Source organism: Melopsittacus undulatus, chromosome 10 (assembly GCF_012275295.1).
Source record: "Melopsittacus undulatus isolate bMelUnd1 chromosome 10, bMelUnd1.mat.Z, whole genome shotgun sequence".
Taxonomy (NCBI): Eukaryota; Metazoa; Chordata; class Aves; order Psittaciformes; family Psittaculidae; genus Melopsittacus; species Melopsittacus undulatus.
The window spans coordinates 11905782-11924352 of record NC_047536.1 but is presented as its reverse complement, the minus strand read 5'-3'; the positions used below and the strand labels follow the sequence as shown (position 1 = coordinate 11924352).

The window sequence follows — 18571 nt, the reverse complement described above, 5'->3', positions numbered from 1 at the left end:
CATTGTGCATGGTGATTAACTCTGTTAGCATCACTATTTCTTTCCTTGATAATTTGCTTATTACATGAACCCTCAGAAACCATGCCAAAGCATTGGAGTGGCAGAAAGCAGCAGAATAGAGTCCATCCTAGCCCTGGTCTCTCTCTGACAACAGCCATCCTCAGCTGCTCCATAGGAGGCCTTAAAAACATCCCAAAGGGAGAAGCTGAGTAACCTTCCCTTATAGAAAGCTCCCATTGTCTGCTAGCTGGTGCTATATAAATCCACGTAAACCTATCAGATCTTCATCCTTGCCATCCCCACCTAGTCTATATAGGGATAACAGCAATACATTGAGCCACTACTCAAGAAAAGATTGTAACTAGTTTCAGAGCTGCAGCTTGGGAAGACCATGGCCGACATGTCAATAAGCAGCCATGCAACAGAGAAGTTACTGTCTCCAATTCTCACTGTTAATCTTTATGGAAGCATGAAGACTTAACTTGATGGAGACTTACTTGCTGGGATACCTGATCCCTAGCGATGAGCTGAGAAATCATCATTTCAGGTATCCACCGGTACCTGCATGCTTTGCTTTCTTAACACTGAATTAAAACAGGGAAGAAGGGCCAGTGCTCAAACACTTTGGTCTGCTCTAACTCTTTATTTTACCAGTCAGAAGTAGCAACTAAGAACATTCACAATGTTTGGTACTGAAGAAAAAAAACAGAGACTCCTGTCTGAAGTAGCAGGGGTGAGAACATCATACTACTAATGACATATACTGCCTTGCAGTCTCTAGGCAGGACAGCCTAAGAGCTGGCTTAGTCTTTAGTGAACAAAGATGGTTCTTACCCTTAAGCAGCTGTTGGTACTCTTATTTGTGGCTTTATGCTCAGCCAGTGTCTCACAGAGGCAGCATCAAGATTTTTTAAACAGACAGAAGCCTCAGCAAGGCAGATTCTCTTTCTCCCTCTTTCACCATCACAGCCTAGCTGTCTTCAGGGAGCTGAACTTTGATCTTGAAGACATGACTCTTCCAAGCAGCATCTGTTCTAGATACTGCTTTGGTGCTCACAGTTTTATGACACGAGTGATCTGGTCTTGCTTCCTTCACTCCATAGTCCATGACTTGCTCTTGGTGCTCAATTTCAGCAGCTCTACTTTGAAGTCCCAATAGTACATTGGACAGTAGCTCTGAGTTAACAAAGTTTCTGGTAACTGGAGGGAAAACATAGTATTGAGTGCCTACTATTGGAAGATGCAGACATAAGTAGTCAGTTTATCCCACGAGACAGTATGTTGTTGTTCTCAGTGTGGACGTAACTACTGTTCATCCATGCAGGCACCTACAGGTGGTAGACAGAAGCACAAATCTACTGGTTGACCAAATTAGGAGTCAGGCAGTCCATGAGTATCTTTAGCTAGATCAGCTCCCATGGGGAGAAAACAATCCCAGCTTTACCTGAAAAAAAATACCAGCTCTGCACAGATTATGTGGAAGGAAGGTTGTAGGAGTGTCACAGAACGAAAACTAAACCTTAATAAAATATGAAGAATAAACAACAGAGAAAAGCATTATGCAATTGTATAAAGTCCTTTTAAGCCCTCTATCCCAAAGAATGCAGCAGAGATTGAAGAGATACAGCAAACAGCAGCAAGGCTGATCAAAGTATGAAATGGAAGAGTTGAATACACTGAAATTCTTCAGTCAAGACTGACTAAGGAGGATCTGACAGAGATCTATAAACCCCGAGTTCCTTGGACAGCAGAAATGGAAAACTGTACAGTCACTCAATACAACACTGCAGCCACCAAAAGGAAACAGGTGTCTGGTTCAGAACTCATGAAATACAATGAAGCTTGAGAAGTCCTTAACGAGGCAGTATGAACGCTGTAAATGTACATAGATTTAAAAAGTAAAAAAAAAAACAAAACAACAAACAACCCCCAAAAAAACAAAAACAACAGATGGAAATGATTTCTAGAAGGTCCTGCCAAGGGCTATTACACAGATACCACAGGTTGCTAAATAATGAAGAATTCTCTGGGGCAATACAAGTCCATGTTTATCACCTTTTTATACGCTTCTTGTCTCTAAAAGCACAAAACAGGCAGAGAAGAAGATACCCCCAACACAAAGCGGGCAAGGTGTCACGTATCCGGCACCTGCCACTGGGGTCACTGCCGCAGCCCCATTCTGAAGGGAGCCGCAAGGAGCCGTTACTTTCTCCCGTTCTCGTACGCGTCCTGGCGGTCCGTAAGCATCCTCAGGGTCCAAGACTACCGCGGTCAGTTTCCCTGGTAGCCGGGGCTCTCCCAGGGACCCGGGCCCACACCCGCGCACCCCAAACGCCGTGGTCGGACTGCCCAAGAGCCGCACCGACCGAGTGGGCCCCGGCGGGGGGGAGCGCGGGGCAGCCCAGGCCGCGCAGCCCCTCCCCGCCGGCGGTGTCGTAGGCTCCGCGCAGGTCCCGCCGGCACCAGGACAGGGGAAGCGGGGCCCAGCGCAGCTCCCGGTTTCCTCGCGGCCCGGCGCCGGCCGTGACCGAGGCGTATGAGGGCGCGGCTGGACACCCCTTCACCGCAAGGGGCTGTGGGGCGGGCTGCAGCCGCGGACCGGAAGCGGAAGCGAGCGGCGCCCCAACCAGCCGTACTTGTGTGGCGGCTGGGCCGCACGGCACGGGGCCGGGGCCCGGCTCTTCCGCTTCCTCCCGGGAGCCGGGGTTAGGTGCGTCCGCGTTGGTGTGGGAGCCCGTGGAGGCTGGTGGGGGGTGTCCGTCCGCGGCGCTGGGGAGTGGCGCGGCCCATGGACCGGCACAAAGTGAAGCGGCAGCGGCTGGACAGGATCTGTGAAGGTGAGGCGGGGCGGGCGGCCTCCGGCTGCGGCGCGCCGCGTGGGGCCTCGCCCGGTGGCGGCGGTGCTGGCCCGGCAGCTGCTCTCCCCTCCGAGCGGCGGTGCTCGGCGGCCGCCTGTCCGGTCCTGCCGCCTGCGGGCACGCTGCGTGCGGCTGGGAACGCAGCGGCTTTTAGAGAGGGTCGGCTGTCAGGGACCGTGAGCGTGCGGGTTCTTGAGGGCTGTTAAGCAGGAAACAGACTCTGTCCTGGCATGCTGGGGAGGGAAGGGGTTAGTTAGCGGGTAGCAGGCCTGAAACGGCTTTGTAACTTACTTTTGAAAGGCTAAGGTAGGGAGGTGTGTTTCTGAGTAGACCACTTAGATTATCTCGTGATTGATAAAACATTGCTTATTTTTCTTCTTATTGTGGTGGCAGAGGTTTGGGTTTGTTTGTGTTTGTTTGTTTTTGTTTGTTGTTCTCTTTTTTTCCTCTAGCTTAATTTCCCTGTTTGTTTATTGTTTCTTTCTTTAGCGTTGACTAATCCCTTTCGAAGTACTACAGAACTAATGACTTGTTGGACTAGCAAATGAGACTCAGAATTCTTGTCTTTCATGTAACCACTCCTGCTGACTTTTTTAATAGGCATACGGCCTCCTATTGTGAATGGCCCAATGCCAACACGGCCACTGGTTGCACTCCTGGATGGACGAGATTGCACTGTGGAGATGCCCATCTTGAAGGATGTTGCTACAGTGGCATTTTGTGACGCCCAGTCAACTCAGGAAATCCATGAAAAGGTGGGCACAAACATGTGCGAGCATTCAGACATACAGCTCTGCCTCTTGGGCTAACCAAAGCAGACTGATTTGCCCTGGTTTTTGTTGTAGGTGCTGAATGAGGCAGTAGGAGCTCTGATGTATCACACCATTACCCTTTCTCGTCAGGATCTGGAGAAATTCAAAGCCCTCAGGGTCATTGTGCGCATTGGCAGTGGCTATGACAATGTTGACATCAAATCCGCTGCAGAATTAGGTATGATGACACGATTAGAGCTCTGTTGTGACCAGAACTGAATGGGAACTGGAACACTGCACATGTTTTTCTGTTTTATAGCTGAGTGCATTTTAGATCTTTTATGTAAAAAGATTTGAAGCTGCCTAATAGTGGGCATTTTTGGGAAGCTGACGGTATCGGAGTTGGTAGGTGGCTTGGAATTTCAAAAGATTCTTAGCTCAGATTGCTCTGCTATAGGTGTCAGTGTTTCTGCTGTTGTTTGGGATTCAGAAATGGTGTCCAGGTAACTTTTGGCGAGGCAGCTTTAGGTTGTTTGTGAGAAAAGAATTCAGCAAACTCTGACGTCCAAAAGCAGCCTGCAAATACTGGTACAGGATAAACTCACTGTAAATACTTGATAAGTGAATTTTCCTGTTATTTTTTTATATGCATGTAGGTTCTGATTAAACACTATTACTGATTCCTTTAGAGCCTTATGCATGTGAAGAGTCTGAATGAAGTGACTAAAGCTGCTAGACAGTGAGACTTTCAGACCTTGTAGTCCCCCAGGTGATGTAGGTCACCTAAGTATCTTCTTATTTTGGGCTTGTGTAAGTGATTTGAAATTTTTCTTAACATAATGCAGATTAGATTAGGCTTAAATCAATGCATGTAAAATTGATATAGCTGTTACAAATTCTGGATCTGTAAGAACAGCTGCATTGCAAGTAAAAGAGGAGTGCTTATTTGTCTAGTGCTTGAATTAGGTCTTCTGGTTTGAATGATACAACTGAAGGCTCAAGAGTGCCTGGCAAGGTCTCTGATACTTATCCAGCCATTATGTTTTTGGGCTGAGTTTGGAAACTGATCTACTCTTGGGCTTTTCCACTTTCCATATCTTTGATTCAAAGCTTTCCCCCACTCTACACTAATTAACTCAAAGAGAAATGAATGGGTATAATTCTTTTCACCATCAAGACTGCTGCTTGCTATTTTTGCTTTGGAGAGGTACTATGATGACCCTCGGGCACAGCCAGATTTCCTTTATCATGTACAGCTAATGATTATTTTGATAGTTACCCAGGCCCTTTAATTCATTCTGAGGTAAGATGCTGTTCCTTATGTGTTGTATTCTGAGTCGTCAAATCAGACCAAAGGGCTATTGTATGTGCTTGCATTTCTTGCATTTAGGCATAATATTGCATGTAAACACAAATTGGTGTCTAGTTGTGTAAGAGATGAATGCATGTGGCTTGTCTGAAGTTGACTGAGGTGGTAACCAGTGAGCTTAAAAGAAGTCACGTTTCCCTATCTTCCCTTCTCATGTCTCTGAGTAGTCTATGTGGTATTACAGCACAATTGCAAAAGATTTCATAGAAATTTCCCTAGTTCTCTTGGGAGAACATAGTCTGAGTTTAGTCAAATGCCTCCTTTGTAATGGCTTACAAAAGAGTGATGTATTGCTGAATTTTATGTGCCTTCAACCATCGCCTAGATGTTGTGCCTAGTTTTAGGACAGGTGGTAACTTTTGAGGGGGAGAGTTTTCTTGGTTTGGCAAGTGGTGATGGTTGCATTTGGGAAGAGACTATTTTAAATCTAATTATTTTTATTTCTTAGCTGGATTGTTGACCGAAGGACAGCCACAACAGGGAAAGACCAAATTTTGCTACAGTGTCCCACCTTTCCCTTTTCTGACAGTATTTTGTGCTTCCAGGACTTTAACTCAGTTTGCATTAGTAATTGACCTGATAGCTCTAGCCATGGGTTTTATGGCCCCTTGTGGTTGTGTGTTATTGTAGAGTGGGAGTGTTATGTGTTGCCATTTTTAAGTATAACTTCAAATGGATTTAGAGAGGCTCCTGTAGCTTTTCTCTGTGTTTAATGAATTAGTTACTTATTGTTGCTCCTGGGGAAGCTGATGCTTGCAGTGAGCATCTGGACTGTGAGGCACGAAAGAGATCAACCATCTGTCTTAATTCTTCTTCAGTCTGCCAGTTAATCTGTCAGGACTCTCTCTGGAATGAGTGCATCTTTTTGGACGCAGATCTTATGAAAGTCAGTTTCTTGCATCACTGGTATGAGCCAGTTTTCTTATTTCAGCCTGCTTTGTTTTTTTTTTTTTCTTTTTCTGGTGAGTGTATCAATCAAATGACCATTTATAAGGAAGGAATGGTATTTCCTTGGGGTTAAAAAGCTGGTGATCATTTCTGTGTTCTGTGAATGAGCTTCTGAGATAAATCCTGTTTCTTGGCAGTGGTTCTGGAGCACTGAATTATCTTTCAGCAGTTATGCCTGAAGAGCTCTGTGTTTTTTTAGCATTGTGATGCTAAAAATCTTATATGACCTCTATGGCTTTGTAGGCATTGCAGTTTGCAACATCCCTTCCTCCTCAGTAGAGGAGACTGCTGACTCTACTCTCTGCCACATCTTGAACCTCTATCGCCGTGTTACTTGGCTACATCAGGCTATGAGGGAAGGGAATCGAGCCTCAAGTGTAGAACAGATTCGAGAGGTGGCTGGTGGTGCTGTGCGTATCCGTGGGGAGACTTTGGGCATCATTGGACTAGGTAAGTGATGGGAATTGTTAGACTGAAAAGTGAACTGTGAAAGTTTCTGGGAATTTGAGAGTCACAGGCTGAAAACAAGTGACAATGTTACAGCTGTTTATTGTGAAATGCACTGACTTGTAAAGAATACTAGTGCCCTGTTCTGTGGTGCTGGATATCTTCAAGAGTTGGGTATATGCCATGGGATTGGGAATTTCTTTTCTATTTTCAAATGGTTAGAAGAATTGGAATATTTAGACAGTTCTCGGTGACTGTTTCCCTGTGTGCTAGGTTCTGACAAAGCCACCTGAAAGCTACCAGCTCTTTCCCCAGGTTCTTATAATCAGATTATTATTGCTTCTGGCTAAGGGTCCAGATTTGTCTGGAAAAACAGAGCTCCTTCTAGGCTAAGCTCTGGCTATATTACATGGGGAAGGACTAGAATTAGCTATATGGGATCAGCACTGAATAACCTCCTCTGCATCCCTGTGGCAATCTTAGGAGTTTCCAGGGCTGTGTTACCTTGGGCCCTGGCAGTGAAGTCCAGTGTAGGCTCCCAGTCTACCCCAGTATCTTGTCTATAAAGATTGTTTTACCTTTCCTTGATGATTGTGGGTTTTCTTTTGTGAAGGCCGAGTTGGACAGGCAGTGGCTCTGCGAGCCAAGTCCTTTGGCTTCAACGTGATTTTCTATGATCCCTATCTGCCGGATGGAGTGGAGCGATCCTTGGGTTTACAACGAGTAGGAACCCTGCAGGATCTACTAATGCACAGCGATTGCATCACATTGCACTGCAGCCTGAATGAACATAACCATCACCTCATCAATGACTTCACTATTAAACAGGTGCAGCAGGAGCTTGATTTCCCCCACAGAACACTGTGGAAATGAATGCAAACAGAAACTGCTGCTTTCACAGAGGCTGAGAGCGTGTGAATCCTGCTGCCTCTGTCATGTGCCTCCTGCTGCTGCCTTTGGAGGCTGGGAGTGTGTGGATCCGGGTGCCTGTGCTTTGTGCTGTATAGAATTTCATGTTAGGAGAAGAATAGGATTGGCTCTTCTTGCCAAATAATTTCACTTATAAAAAATGCTTTAGGTGATTCAATAATTTCAAATTACCTTTAAATTGCATAATTGACTCTGGCTATTAGAGCCACATGTGCTGTGGCTGGGACTGTGTAAGTTTCTTTACACGGCTCTGCCCAAGCCTCTCTGCCCAAGCCCACTGCAAAATCAGTCTTGGGCTCTGCTCCACTAGTCTATGAAAGCTTATCAGTGCTTTCATGTGAGACATCTGGATGCTGTAGTCCAGTTTTGTATGGTTCTGAGTTACTGGTTGGGTTTAAACCATGACAAGCTGGATACTTGATTCATGTCCTCTTTCTTTTTTAATCTAGTAGGATGAATATGGAGTGCAGAATTTGAGAGTTTCACTTTTGCCCTTGTCTTGTGATTCTGTTTGTACATTTTAAAAGCAAATTTCTCAAGCATTGCTTGCAGGCATTTCCCTTGTGGTTAGCTTTGCAGTGAGAGCACCCCTAGTTCGTTCAGGCCTCATCTAATCACTGCAGGCTCCTGTTCATTTCCAGTAGACTTCAAAGATTCACTTAGCTTCCATGAAAAGTCTCATTCTCAAACCACTTAATATTTTTGTTCTTCCAGATGCGCCAGGGCTGCTTCTTAGTGAACACAGCCCGGGGAGGGCTGGTAGATGAGAAGGCCTTAGCACAAGCCTTGAAAGAGGGGAGAATCAGAGGAACAGCATTGGATGTGCACGAGTCTGAGCCTTTCAGGTAATGTTGCACCTGCATGCCCACTGCTAGCATGTGACTCACCTACACTGGATGACTCTTGCTTTTTGATATTCGAATTATGGTGATACCCAAGAGGACAGACGGCTTATCTGTTTTTTGTTTCCCTCCTCCCCTCCCCTGCACAGCTTTGCTCAGGGTCCCTTAAAAGATGCACCTAATGTGATCTGCACCCCTCACACTGCCTGGTACAGTGAGCAGGCGTCCATTGAATCCAGAGAAGATGCAGCTAAAGAGATCCGCAGAGCTATTACAGGTAATGAGGAAGACTGTGCACTCTGCAGCTGCTACTGCAGAGTGTTCTTTTGTTAGTTCACTGCAAGGCTTACGCTCCTTGTTCTGAAAACTTAGGCTCAGTAACTGGTATCTAAAACTGGAGTGTAAGTTGGTAATTGTCTTGTAACTAATGCTGGAGTGGCATTTTCCCTCCCTGGAAAAACCTTGTATCCAGTACATCCTTTGCAATAATTCTTTTGACAGTTATACTGTACACCATTTTTCTAGAGCAGTACATACTGTCTCCTGGGGAAGGTGAGGCTTGGCAATTGCAGTTTGTGGCATATAAATTCTATAAGATCACAGAAGTGGGAAGGAAGGTTCAATTTCTTGAATTCTCCAGAGACTAGCTGTTCAGAAGAGTCTCTCCTGCCCAGTGTTACCCTGTGGAGATAGATGGAAAAAATCATGTGCGTTTCCTTTTTACTTTCCTTTCTAAATGCTTCAGGGTATGAGCCCTTTCTACTTGAGTCCTGGGGTTTTTTGTAATTCTTGGTACTCTTGCAGGTCACATACCTGATGCCTTGAGGAACTGTGTTAATAAGGAGTACTTGCTGCTAGCAGCTCAGTGGTCCAGTATTGATCCTGCAACTGTCCACCCAGAACTCAATGGAGCTGCAGCTTACAGGTGAGATGTGTATTTAGGTTGTACAAGTTACTGCTTTCAAGCCTATTTTCCTACTGAAATAGGTCAACATCCCTCTTTGGGTTTGAGAACCCAAACTTGTAGCTGCAAGCTGTTTCTGTATGCTCTGTATATGAACTCTTTCCAGGAACTTAACAGCAGTACCTCTGAAGCTGTACTAGGATTTAACATTTACTTGGTCATATTTAGTTCCAGCTGCATACTGGTTCGTTTTTCCAAATCCTTTTAAGACCTGCCCAAGAGATCTTATATAAGAAAGTCTGCTTGGTACCAGAAAAAGAGGTCTGGATCTTGAAGATTAGCAGTTGTGTGTATCATTAGAGTTGTATAAACAAAGCACACTTACCAATTCTAAGTTCAGATACGGAGTATTAAAGAGGCACTGGCAGTGGCCTAAATAAGAGTGTATTTCAGTTTATTTGTGTTACAGACCTGCCAAGTGATTCTGGGCAGGTTGCTTCCCTTCTGTTTTTCTTCCATCTGCAAAGTAAGACATACATTCTCTTCCCTTCTCTGAGACATACAGAGGTTCAGATATGTTTCTGGAGAAAGCATAGGAAGGCAGAATAGGAAGTAATGGAAGAATAGTTCATTAGCAATTAATGACTATTGCTGTACTATTCCTTATCTTACTTGTAGCTATTTTTATTAGTTCAGTTCCTTACTTTTTCAGATAGAATCCAGTGAAGGATAACTGGCAGCTTGTGCTCCTCCTGCTGATGGAGAGGGAATTTCTAGCCCTTCACAGTACCTTCACAAAACACCTTACACTGTTTTCCACTGGAGATAAACTTTGTACCAGTTTTTAAATGCTGAATACGTGACCCCTCTGTGAACGGGTGTCATTAGGATATAACTGCTACTCTTCAGCTCTGGAGACTTTTCCTGTGTTCTGTCACAGAGCATTTCTGTTAGAAAGATGGGTTTGTATCCAGGAGGTGCCTGAGGGCGTAGCTCCTTGTCCCTTGAATAACTGTTGGACAAGCTTGTAATTTCTGTTTCTGTTGGTTTTAGGTTTCCTCCAGGAGTAGTGGGAGTAGCCACCCCTGCGCTGCCAGAACCGCCAGTAGTGGAAGGGATTGTAGCTCATGGGATCCCTCCTGTTTCTCACCCTGCACCACGTACCCCTTCCCCAGGAGAGACAAGCAAACTGGATGCAGACAGAGAGATTCCTGCTGACCAATAGCAGCATTTTTCCTTTCATCTGACAGCAGATAAAAGTAGGAAGGCATCTCTTCCTAGGACCTTCTTTAACACCTTACAGAGACTGTTTCCTGTTCATGCAGGACAGGAGAATGCATTTCATTACTGGCAAACTTTAGCTCTTGCCTTTATTTTTTAACCCTTTAGTTTTAATCCCTCAATCTTTCCCCTTCCCTGGAGCAGGGCAGCAGTGACCTTGCCTCCTCTTGGAAACACTTAGTTTAACAAATGAATTTTCCCATATATCTACCCTGGTTGTCTGTGACAGGGAACTGTCCTTGTGGGGTCAAACACTGAAGTGGAGCTGTCTGATCAGGAGTGGCCCTCAAGGTTCCCAACACCAGACTTCAGTGCACACCTTTCAGTTGTGACTTGTAGCTTAAATTTAATTTGGTTGAACCTCTCAAGTGTAGCCATGGGGAATACTAGGAAAATACTAGTGAATTGGAGAAGTTGTGACTACTGTCTTTATTATGCCCTTGGTAGAATGCAGCCTAGGCTCAGCTGTGTGTGTTACTTTGCTTGTTTTAAAAGGTTTCCTGTGTGAACAGGCATTGCTCATTGTTGACCATACAAAGTTCAGTCTATGCAGTACCAGGCCTGAGGTTAAAAGTAACAGTCTCAAAGCCAGCCCTGTAAATAATTTGGAAGGGAGTAAACTGTCATCAAATATGTTGTGGTGACCACTGTGTTTGTGAGGCTTCAGAGTAGTTCAGTCTGGAGTCTCTCTAACTCAGAAAAGGCAAGAGAATCCAGAAGGGGGAAAAACTTGCCCTGGAAGACAGCAGGTAGCAGTAACTTGCAACTGCAGTTGTTTGTTCCTCACACACAGGTACCTCAAAGTCTGATGGTGGTGGTTAGCCACAAGGTATCAAGGTATCTATTATGTTAGAATTTTAAGCTTTGTGCTACAGATTGGTTGTGGGTTGTTTGTTTGTTTTTTTTCCATAACTGCATCAGCTAGAAGTAACGTAGCACTGGTTCATGTGCTGATGGAGAAGGCAGCTTTTGCTGGGTGAGCAAACTGCACCAGCTCTGCCACCACACACTGCATCTCCAACAGTAGGGCAGGGCACGGCAGTGTTGTTGTGGTTGGTTTTTTGGTTTTTTTTGTTGTTTCTTTTTTACACAGCTGAGCTTTGGGATACTAAAGGAGAAAGAACCCTCTTAGCTTGTCATCGGACGCCAAGGCAGGATTGTTGCTCTCAAGAATTTTCCCATTTTCCAAATGATCGAGTATGAATCACTTCTTTGAGGGGGATGGAGTAAAATGGGTTCCACAGGAGAAGCTTATCCTTAGTTCCACATGTTCCTTTAATTTTATCTTGTTACACTTTAGCTACATCCTTTCCATGCACAACATGTAATGATTCACAATTGATTTGTTTGTGTTGTGTGGGCCTGCTGAAGTCGGTGCTATGTGGGAGGCATCCCCTGTGTGTGGGTTGGTCTGCCTCCCTGTTGTGTGTCTGTGACTGGAAGCTGACCAGCTGGGAATAGACTGGAAATACAGCTTGAGGTGTGGACACGATCCTCTCGTTGGGTTGTTTGGGAAGCTGAGGGAAGCTTTCACAGTCACTAAGTTTTCAGGGTTTTGATTTTGTTTTTTTTTCCTGGTTTTAAATTTTTCTCCAACTGCCTTCGTATAATGGCTTGCTACTGATGTAGTGAAGTGATTAATTCCTTTCGCCTCCAACCCCTCGCACCTCACAATTCAAGAAAGGAAAATGAAGTAAACTTCAGGTGTTTTCTTATGGATTTTACACTTTAACTGTTTAGCATTAGTGAGATAATATTAGTTCTCTAGTGCTGAGTGTCTTTTTTGATAAGGTGTTTGTCTTGGTGAAGGTTCTTCACGTCTATGTTTTCATGGATGATGCTGATTCTACTTAAAATTCATATACCTCCTTGGCAGCTCAGGTTTAGCAGATGAGTCTGGGACTGGTGGAAAATAGCCAGCAGCACCTTCTTGAGTTCTCTAACCTCTAGGAAATCTAAGTTTTACTTAGATTTACAAGCTACTAGCTCAGAGAGCTGTTCTTCTGACAGGCAGATGGGGAATAGTTTTCAGGGCCTGAGAGCTCATCCTCTGTGTATTACCACAATCTGTCAGCAACTACTCTTTCATTAATCGCTGCTGAAAATTCCTGCCCTGCTTAGAGGTTCAGGTCTGAAATTATTCTGTGGTAAGGGGCTTCTAGTTATGAGCTTTGTGACTACAGAGAATCAGAGTACATTGACCGTGTCTCTTCTAGAGCACAATGCAAGATAGATTTATTTTTTTTAAAAGAGGCAGCAATTTATTTCTTTTTTAATCTTCTTAACTGCAAATATCTCTATAGACCAATCAACTGAGCAGAGGAAGAGTGTAAAGATCCCATCTGGGGGACACCTGCATTTCTCAGTTCTTACTTTTGGTGCCTAGACATACTGGTGACTAGTAATTCCCTAGTGGGAACTGATTGATGTAATAAATATTTCCAGCTATGGGTACTAAGGAATTGAAGGCAACAGCATTGATAGTGGCTCTGTTCTAGCCAACACTCTGTAGGCTTGTGCTTGTATATGAAGGCAATCTTCCCCCTGATTAAAGCTGCAGCAGAAAATATTGAGGTAAAAACGAACAGAACCCTTATCATAACCTCAAAGACAGACAAGGGCTCTCTTTGTGTGTATAGGATTACTTTGCATATACAGCATTTGTCCCTCTACCTATAGACTGAACCTGTTATTACCAGACAAAGGCTATTCTGAACAGATAGCACAAAAAAAGAGGAATATCCAGTACTTAAGTGCTTTGTGGTCTTTTCCATCCCCTGAGTGCCCAGTCCATTGTCCACTCTTTCATGTGTGACACTTGGACTTGCAGCTCCCTTCCCAAGCTGTTGCAGGTTACAGAAGAGGAAGGATTGATGCTTATTTTGTTTAATACCTTCCTTCAGAACTAGTGCAGAGCTTTAATCCCAAAGAACAGAAGTCTGCCAGGGTGAGGCAGGAGTGTCCTAGCTGCACTAATCTGCTTACAGGAGGTGCTCACACTGTCCTAAGGTACTTTCTGTTTTGTCAAGGTCACTGCTGCTGACCAGCTTTTTTATAGAGGATTCAGAGTTTCAGAAATATATTTTTGTAGACAATGACTAAACTGTGAAACATTGAAATAAAGCATGTAAACTAAAACTTCCAGCACTGTCCTCTGTACAGCTGTTTTCTCACTTCAGTTCTCTCCTGCCTCGTTAGAAAATGTTTGATTACTTCTTGGATATATTTTAATAAAGTTCTCTAAAGAACATGACTGCTGTCTATGGAAGGGGTGGCCTTACCTACAGAAAGTCTTTTGAGCTGCCCTTGATGCAAGTCTTAGTATCTTATCTGTGTGACACATCAGGACTAAAATCACACTGCAAAGAGTACAGATGATGGGATGAAATCATGAAATGCAGTCTGAGGACAGGTGCATTGTACAAACTGGTATTTGGTGCTACCTTGCCCATTTCCCAGTGAATTGCATCCCTCTAACCAGGAGTTAACAAATATAAAATGTTGTCATCTACTTAAAGCTGCCTGGGTACAATCTCTGAATAAATGAAAGAAAGCAACTTGCCTTTGCTGCTAATTCAGTGTCACATGTGGCACTCCCAGAGCAAGGAAGTATGTGTACAAGAAGATTTATTTCCACAAGCATCTCCGTGTTCTGGCATGGAAAAATATCATCTGCTCCCGATTCCAGTATCTGTCAGTGCTACTGTGGCTTCACAGTGCAAGTAGCGAGATGTCAACTTGTGTGTCATTAAGTGTTAGAGCATGAAGGATTCTGTGTTTGCCCAAGTACGCTTAAGAGCATTGTGCTGTTCTACATGAGAACTGTTCAAATGTATCAGCTCATCACGACAGCCCCATACCATTAACAAAACAATTTTGTACCTTAATCGCCTCCTAAATAAACGCCTTTTCAAACTTTGCCTCACCGACAAGCGAAGCCCCGGACCTCTGAGGCTCTGCTGTTACTCTGGGCCAGCAGCAACTCCTCCTGTCAACCCGCACCTGGAGCTCCCGAGCGGGGTTTTGTCTGCGTTCACCTCCGTAACAACTCCGTCATTCCTGGGGTCAGTTCGGAGCCTGAGGTCGCTGTGACGAGCGGCCCTGCGCCGGCTGCTCACGGCCTGTCCCGCCCGGCTCCCGCGGCAGCGCCCATCCCCCGCCCCGCCCGCCGCTCCCGGCACCGCCTTCGGGGCCAAGGACCCCGGGGCGCTCCGGGCGGGGTGGCGCGAGGCATTGTGGGGCAGAGGAGGAGAGGGGGGGAGTAGTGTGGCGCGGTGCGTGCCGGGAACGGGGCGGGCGGCGCTCGGAGGCCCAGTGCGGGGCAGGCGCTTGCTCGGTGTCTCGGTGCGGCGGTGACGACCGGAGGGCTTGGGCCAACGGCGGAGGAGGCTCCTGCCCGTCGGGGATGGCGGACGCGGCGGCCTCCCCCGTGGGGAAGCGGCTCCTGCTGCTGCTGGCGGCGGGGCCCGGCGAGGGCGAGGCGGTGGGGCCGGAGCCGGGGCCGGGGCCTGCGCTGCCCTCCCGGGCCTGGCGGAGCGGCACGGTGCGGGCCATGAGCGGAGCCGTGCCCCAGGACCTGGCGGTGAGGCCCCGGCGGTGGGGGTGGGGGGGTGTTGGGACTGGGACGACGGGCAGCAGCAGAGGAGGCGCTGCGGGTCGGGCACCCCGTGTGGGCCGCGGCCTCCCGCCGCCGTGCAGGGCTGCGGGCGAGGCGCCGGGGCCGCGGGGCGCCGCCTCTCCTGTGCGGGTCGTGGCAGCGCTGTGCTGGCTCCCCGCGGTCACCCCGGCCTCCCCGCTGGGCCTGCCGGGACGCGCGCCGGGCTGAGGGGCGGCGGGGCCGGTCTGCGGCCGGCGCGGTGGCGGATCGGTCCTGGAGCTGCCGGGACACGGGTCAGCTCGGGGCGGAGCAGACCCAGTGGCTTCGGGTGCGGTGGTCGGAAGTAACCGATGTGTGAACCTCGGGCCTGGGAGGTTTCTGCTTTTTGGTGCTGATCCATCTGTATGTAACTTCTGAGCGTTGGAGTTTGTTTATTTTTCCTCGGTAAGATCCTGAGTTTTCTCGAGCAGCCCAACTAATGCCCTTGTTTGAAGGTGTACTTCTGAGTGGGGATCGTTAGTTTCATTCTGTCTCAGATTTTGCTTCCAGCTGTAGGAATTCGTGCTTCATATAATGTGTTTAAACAGTCTTTAGCACTTCCTTGGTGTGCTTCTAGTTGTTCTGAATTCAGGACAAGATAACAGCGCAAGTATAGCTCGGTGAAATGTTTGTGTGGAGATCTTAAAAAGATCTCTTAAAAGATACCTGTGCTATATATCTGTTTGCATATGCCAGTTCTGCAGGTATTTGCTGTGAGCAATGGTATGCTTCAGAGACCTGGTGGTATGCTGTTGAGAACTGTGGTTGTTAAATAGATGCACAGGGGGAAGGCATGAGGTTCTGTGTTTGTGAAGAGTCTTGTTAGTTCTCTTTTTGATGACCTTTATTAAACATTTGTTGTTACTACTGTAGGTTCTTTGGGTTTCTTTGCAGACTTCCAAATTTGAGAAGTTGCCTTGACTTCCTGCAGTGATGCTGATTTCTTTGGCCTTGTCTTAGTACTTCAACTGTGCCATCAGTGGGAAGGGGTGTGCTGGATCTAGTTGGGTGAAGCCAGGTGCCCTGGCACCCCGTGTCTGTAGCTGGGAGCTGTGGTGATGCACTCAAGCTGCTCCTTTTCTTGTTTAAGGAGGGAAAAAAACAACTCCTTAACATGCAGAAAGGGATCTTCAAAGGAAAATGGGGCAAGTGTTTGAGATGAGAAACATCAAAATGTGTTAGGCTAAGACCTGGTCTGGAGAGCTACTCTTGTAGTAGACTCCATTTGACAAGCGTATTGTCAACACTCTTGCATTCTGGAATCATCCATCCCAAATCTGAGTATGATGTAGGGAATTTTTGGTGTGTTGGTCTTACGCTCTTTTGCTGGAAGGATTGGTGAGGTGTTTTCCTTTTTCCTTTTTATTTTTTTTCCCTTCCTCTAGTGAATCTGTCCAGTGAAAGGTAAGAGTTTGTTTCCTGGTCAGTCATTGCTGACCAGCCTTTTAGACTACCCTAGCAAAGTAAAAATCAGCTAAATAATGTCTCCTGCTGCTGTTAAAGGCAGAAAACTGGGGTGGATGGATGTTGTTAAGACCAGTAGGCATATCCTTAATGCCTTTTGCTGTACAAGAGATGTTTGTGAACAAGCAGCATGTTGAACATACTGTATTTGCAAAGCAAGTAAAAAATATTAAAAATATATATAAAAATGCAGCTTTTCGAAGGAAAAAAGTTAATCGAATGAGAGCTGACTGCAAAAGTAGTTGATGTACATTCCCTTCACTTTGCAGTATTTCGTAGAGTAAGCACAAAGTGTTTTATACTTAAGTACAAAATGCTATAAATTCTGGTTATGCCAGAAGGTTTTTTCTGATAGCCTTTCTGTCTTCCAATGTGTGATAGACATACACACTGAAAAATTTTCATTCATATGGTGAGCAGTGTCTTCTGTGGCTCCACTTACACTGTTCTTGGGTTGGGGCTCAACAGGGTCATGAGGGATTCTGTAACTGTTTATACTACTGAAGTGCAAGGAGTAGGGATAATGTGTGAGTGTATGGAATACCTCTGTGGTTTTAGCTTATGTAAGTGTAAAGTTTACGTGATTTATTAAAAAAACACTCTTGGCTTTTTTGTCAGTGTCATTGCAGTTAGAGGTAACTCAGTGTGACTTGTAAAATTCTCTAAAAGGATCTTGTCAGATCCGAAATTGTTATGAAGTTACAGGTGAGGACTGGAGTGGAGACTCAAGCTGAGGAACATTCCCAGTCCTGTGTCTGGTGTCATGCCCACTGAATAGCGAGTGGCAGGGAAGATGGTGGCTGTGGAAGGAGTGGTAGGACTGATCTCAGTAGTGGTTTTATCAGGGTTGACAATGGGATTGGGACTGTTCCCCTAAAATACAGGTAATGGAGAAGGAACATTAACAAAGTTTGTGTATGAGAGGCTTATTAGCTTTCATGCATTTGGTTACAACTTTGCAGAGCTGTTCTTATGCAACAGGGATTCTATTTGTACTGGGTACCTTCTCAACCCAGCTGTCTCCTGTACTTCTGTTAACCAAGACAAAGTCCCTGTCCCTTCATTTTTTCTTCCCCTTTTCTGTATTTGAGGGTACTTGTAATTTCTTGACACATGGTAGCAATTACAGTACATGTGCAAGACCTTTAGTTGAACTGCCTTATTCCTGAGGGTTATGGAAGTGCCCACTTTGGATGTTCGCTGTGCATCTGTAGTGTTTATGTGGTGTTTCTGATACTCCAGAAGTGTCACACAATTGAACACATGCTGTGCTGATCTGCACATGTGCAGTAGTTTTAATACATATTAAACCTATTGGACTTGCACAGAATAAACATGTTTGGGGAAGTGTGGGTAGAAATATGGAAGCTCTAGATAGAGAAGGCAAGCTTCTAAGAGAACTGCTGCCTCTAATACAGTATGTGTTAGGGAATGAGTATTTTACTTTTGTGTCAGTGAAAGTATACCTGTACTGGACAAGGTCAAAGGCCCACCCAGTCCACCCCTTTGCCTTGGCCAGTCTTGCACTGGTGAGATGTGGACATCCCTGTGCATCCTTTGGACGGAATCAAAGCTGTTGAGTGCTGCCAGGTGGGAGTTTTCTGAGATGATGTTTAGCTATAAAGTCATGCACAGCTTGACCGCTCTACATTTGCCAGCAAAAGGATACAAAGTAAGTTTTTGGTCATCTGATACTGGATGATCTGTAAAACTCACTGACCTTGGATTGACTTTGGAGGGTCAGCCTCTTCCTCCTTCTTTGTGGTGTTTGTTGTAGCAGAATCAAAGATTTCAGATTCGCTGGTTCAGTCTTAGTGAACCATGGTTATTTGGCTTTGAAAATTGCTGCTCAAATAGTCTTACTGTTTGAAATCTATATTCAATAAATCTCTTTATAGAGTTAACCCATCTTTATATTTAATTGTAATTACATCTACAAGTTTTATTTATACTGATATAAGTGGTAGGAAAAATTGTAGTGTTCTTACATGTTAAATTATTAGGAATATTCAGATCCAGCTTTTGCAAGTGAAAGCTGGAAAGTTACTGTGTACTTGCAAAGTCTGCAGGAAGCTCCTTGTGTTTGCATTTGCAGATCAACCTTTCTGCCTTTGAAAAAGTTCCAGTTACAGGCAAAAGA

General features: G+C 45.5%; 2 protein-coding genes across 3 annotated transcripts in view; both read left to right on the top strand.

Moving 5' to 3' along the window:
- The first annotated feature begins 2617 nt into the window (after nt 1–2617).
- Nucleotides 2618–13888, top strand: LOC101881859 (C-terminal-binding protein 2). Its single transcript, XM_005147301.3, has 9 exons — nt 2618–2837; nt 3459–3613; nt 3704–3848; nt 6171–6377; nt 6988–7202; nt 8019–8149; nt 8296–8423; nt 8951–9071; nt 10104–13888. The coding sequence occupies exons 1-9, from the start codon at nt 2789–2791 to the stop codon at nt 10273–10275; spliced, it is 1323 nt and encodes a 440-aa protein (XP_005147358.1). The 5' UTR covers nt 2618–2788; the 3' UTR covers nt 10276–13888.
- Nucleotides 13889–14663: 775 nt separating this feature from the next.
- Nucleotides 14664–18571, top strand: part of KDM3B (lysine demethylase 3B) — a 58904-nt gene continuing 54996 nt past the window's right edge. Inside the window, exon 1 of one of the 2 annotated variants that reach the window (XM_034066669.1) lies at nt 14664–14913. In XM_034066669.1, the coding sequence (XP_033922560.1) occupies nt 14737–14913 (177 nt within the window). In that variant the 5' untranslated portion in view covers nt 14664–14736. The remainder of the gene's footprint in view (nt 14914–18571) is intronic. The other variant, XM_034066667.1, reaches the window with a different exon arrangement.

Bases quoted from the DNA above. Each gene is read 5' to 3' on its own strand.
- LOC101881859 (XM_005147301.3), top strand. From the start codon at position 2,789: ATGGACCGGCACAAAGTGAAGCGGCAGCGGCTGGACAGGATCTGTGAA. The intron at 3,849-6,170 runs GTATGATGACAC...ATGGCTTTGTAG, and splicing joins CAAATCCGCTGCAGAATTAG to GCATTGCAGTTTGCAACATC. The intron at 8,424-8,950 runs GTAATGAGGAAG...GTACTCTTGCAG, and splicing joins GATCCGCAGAGCTATTACAG to GTCACATACCTGATGCCTTG.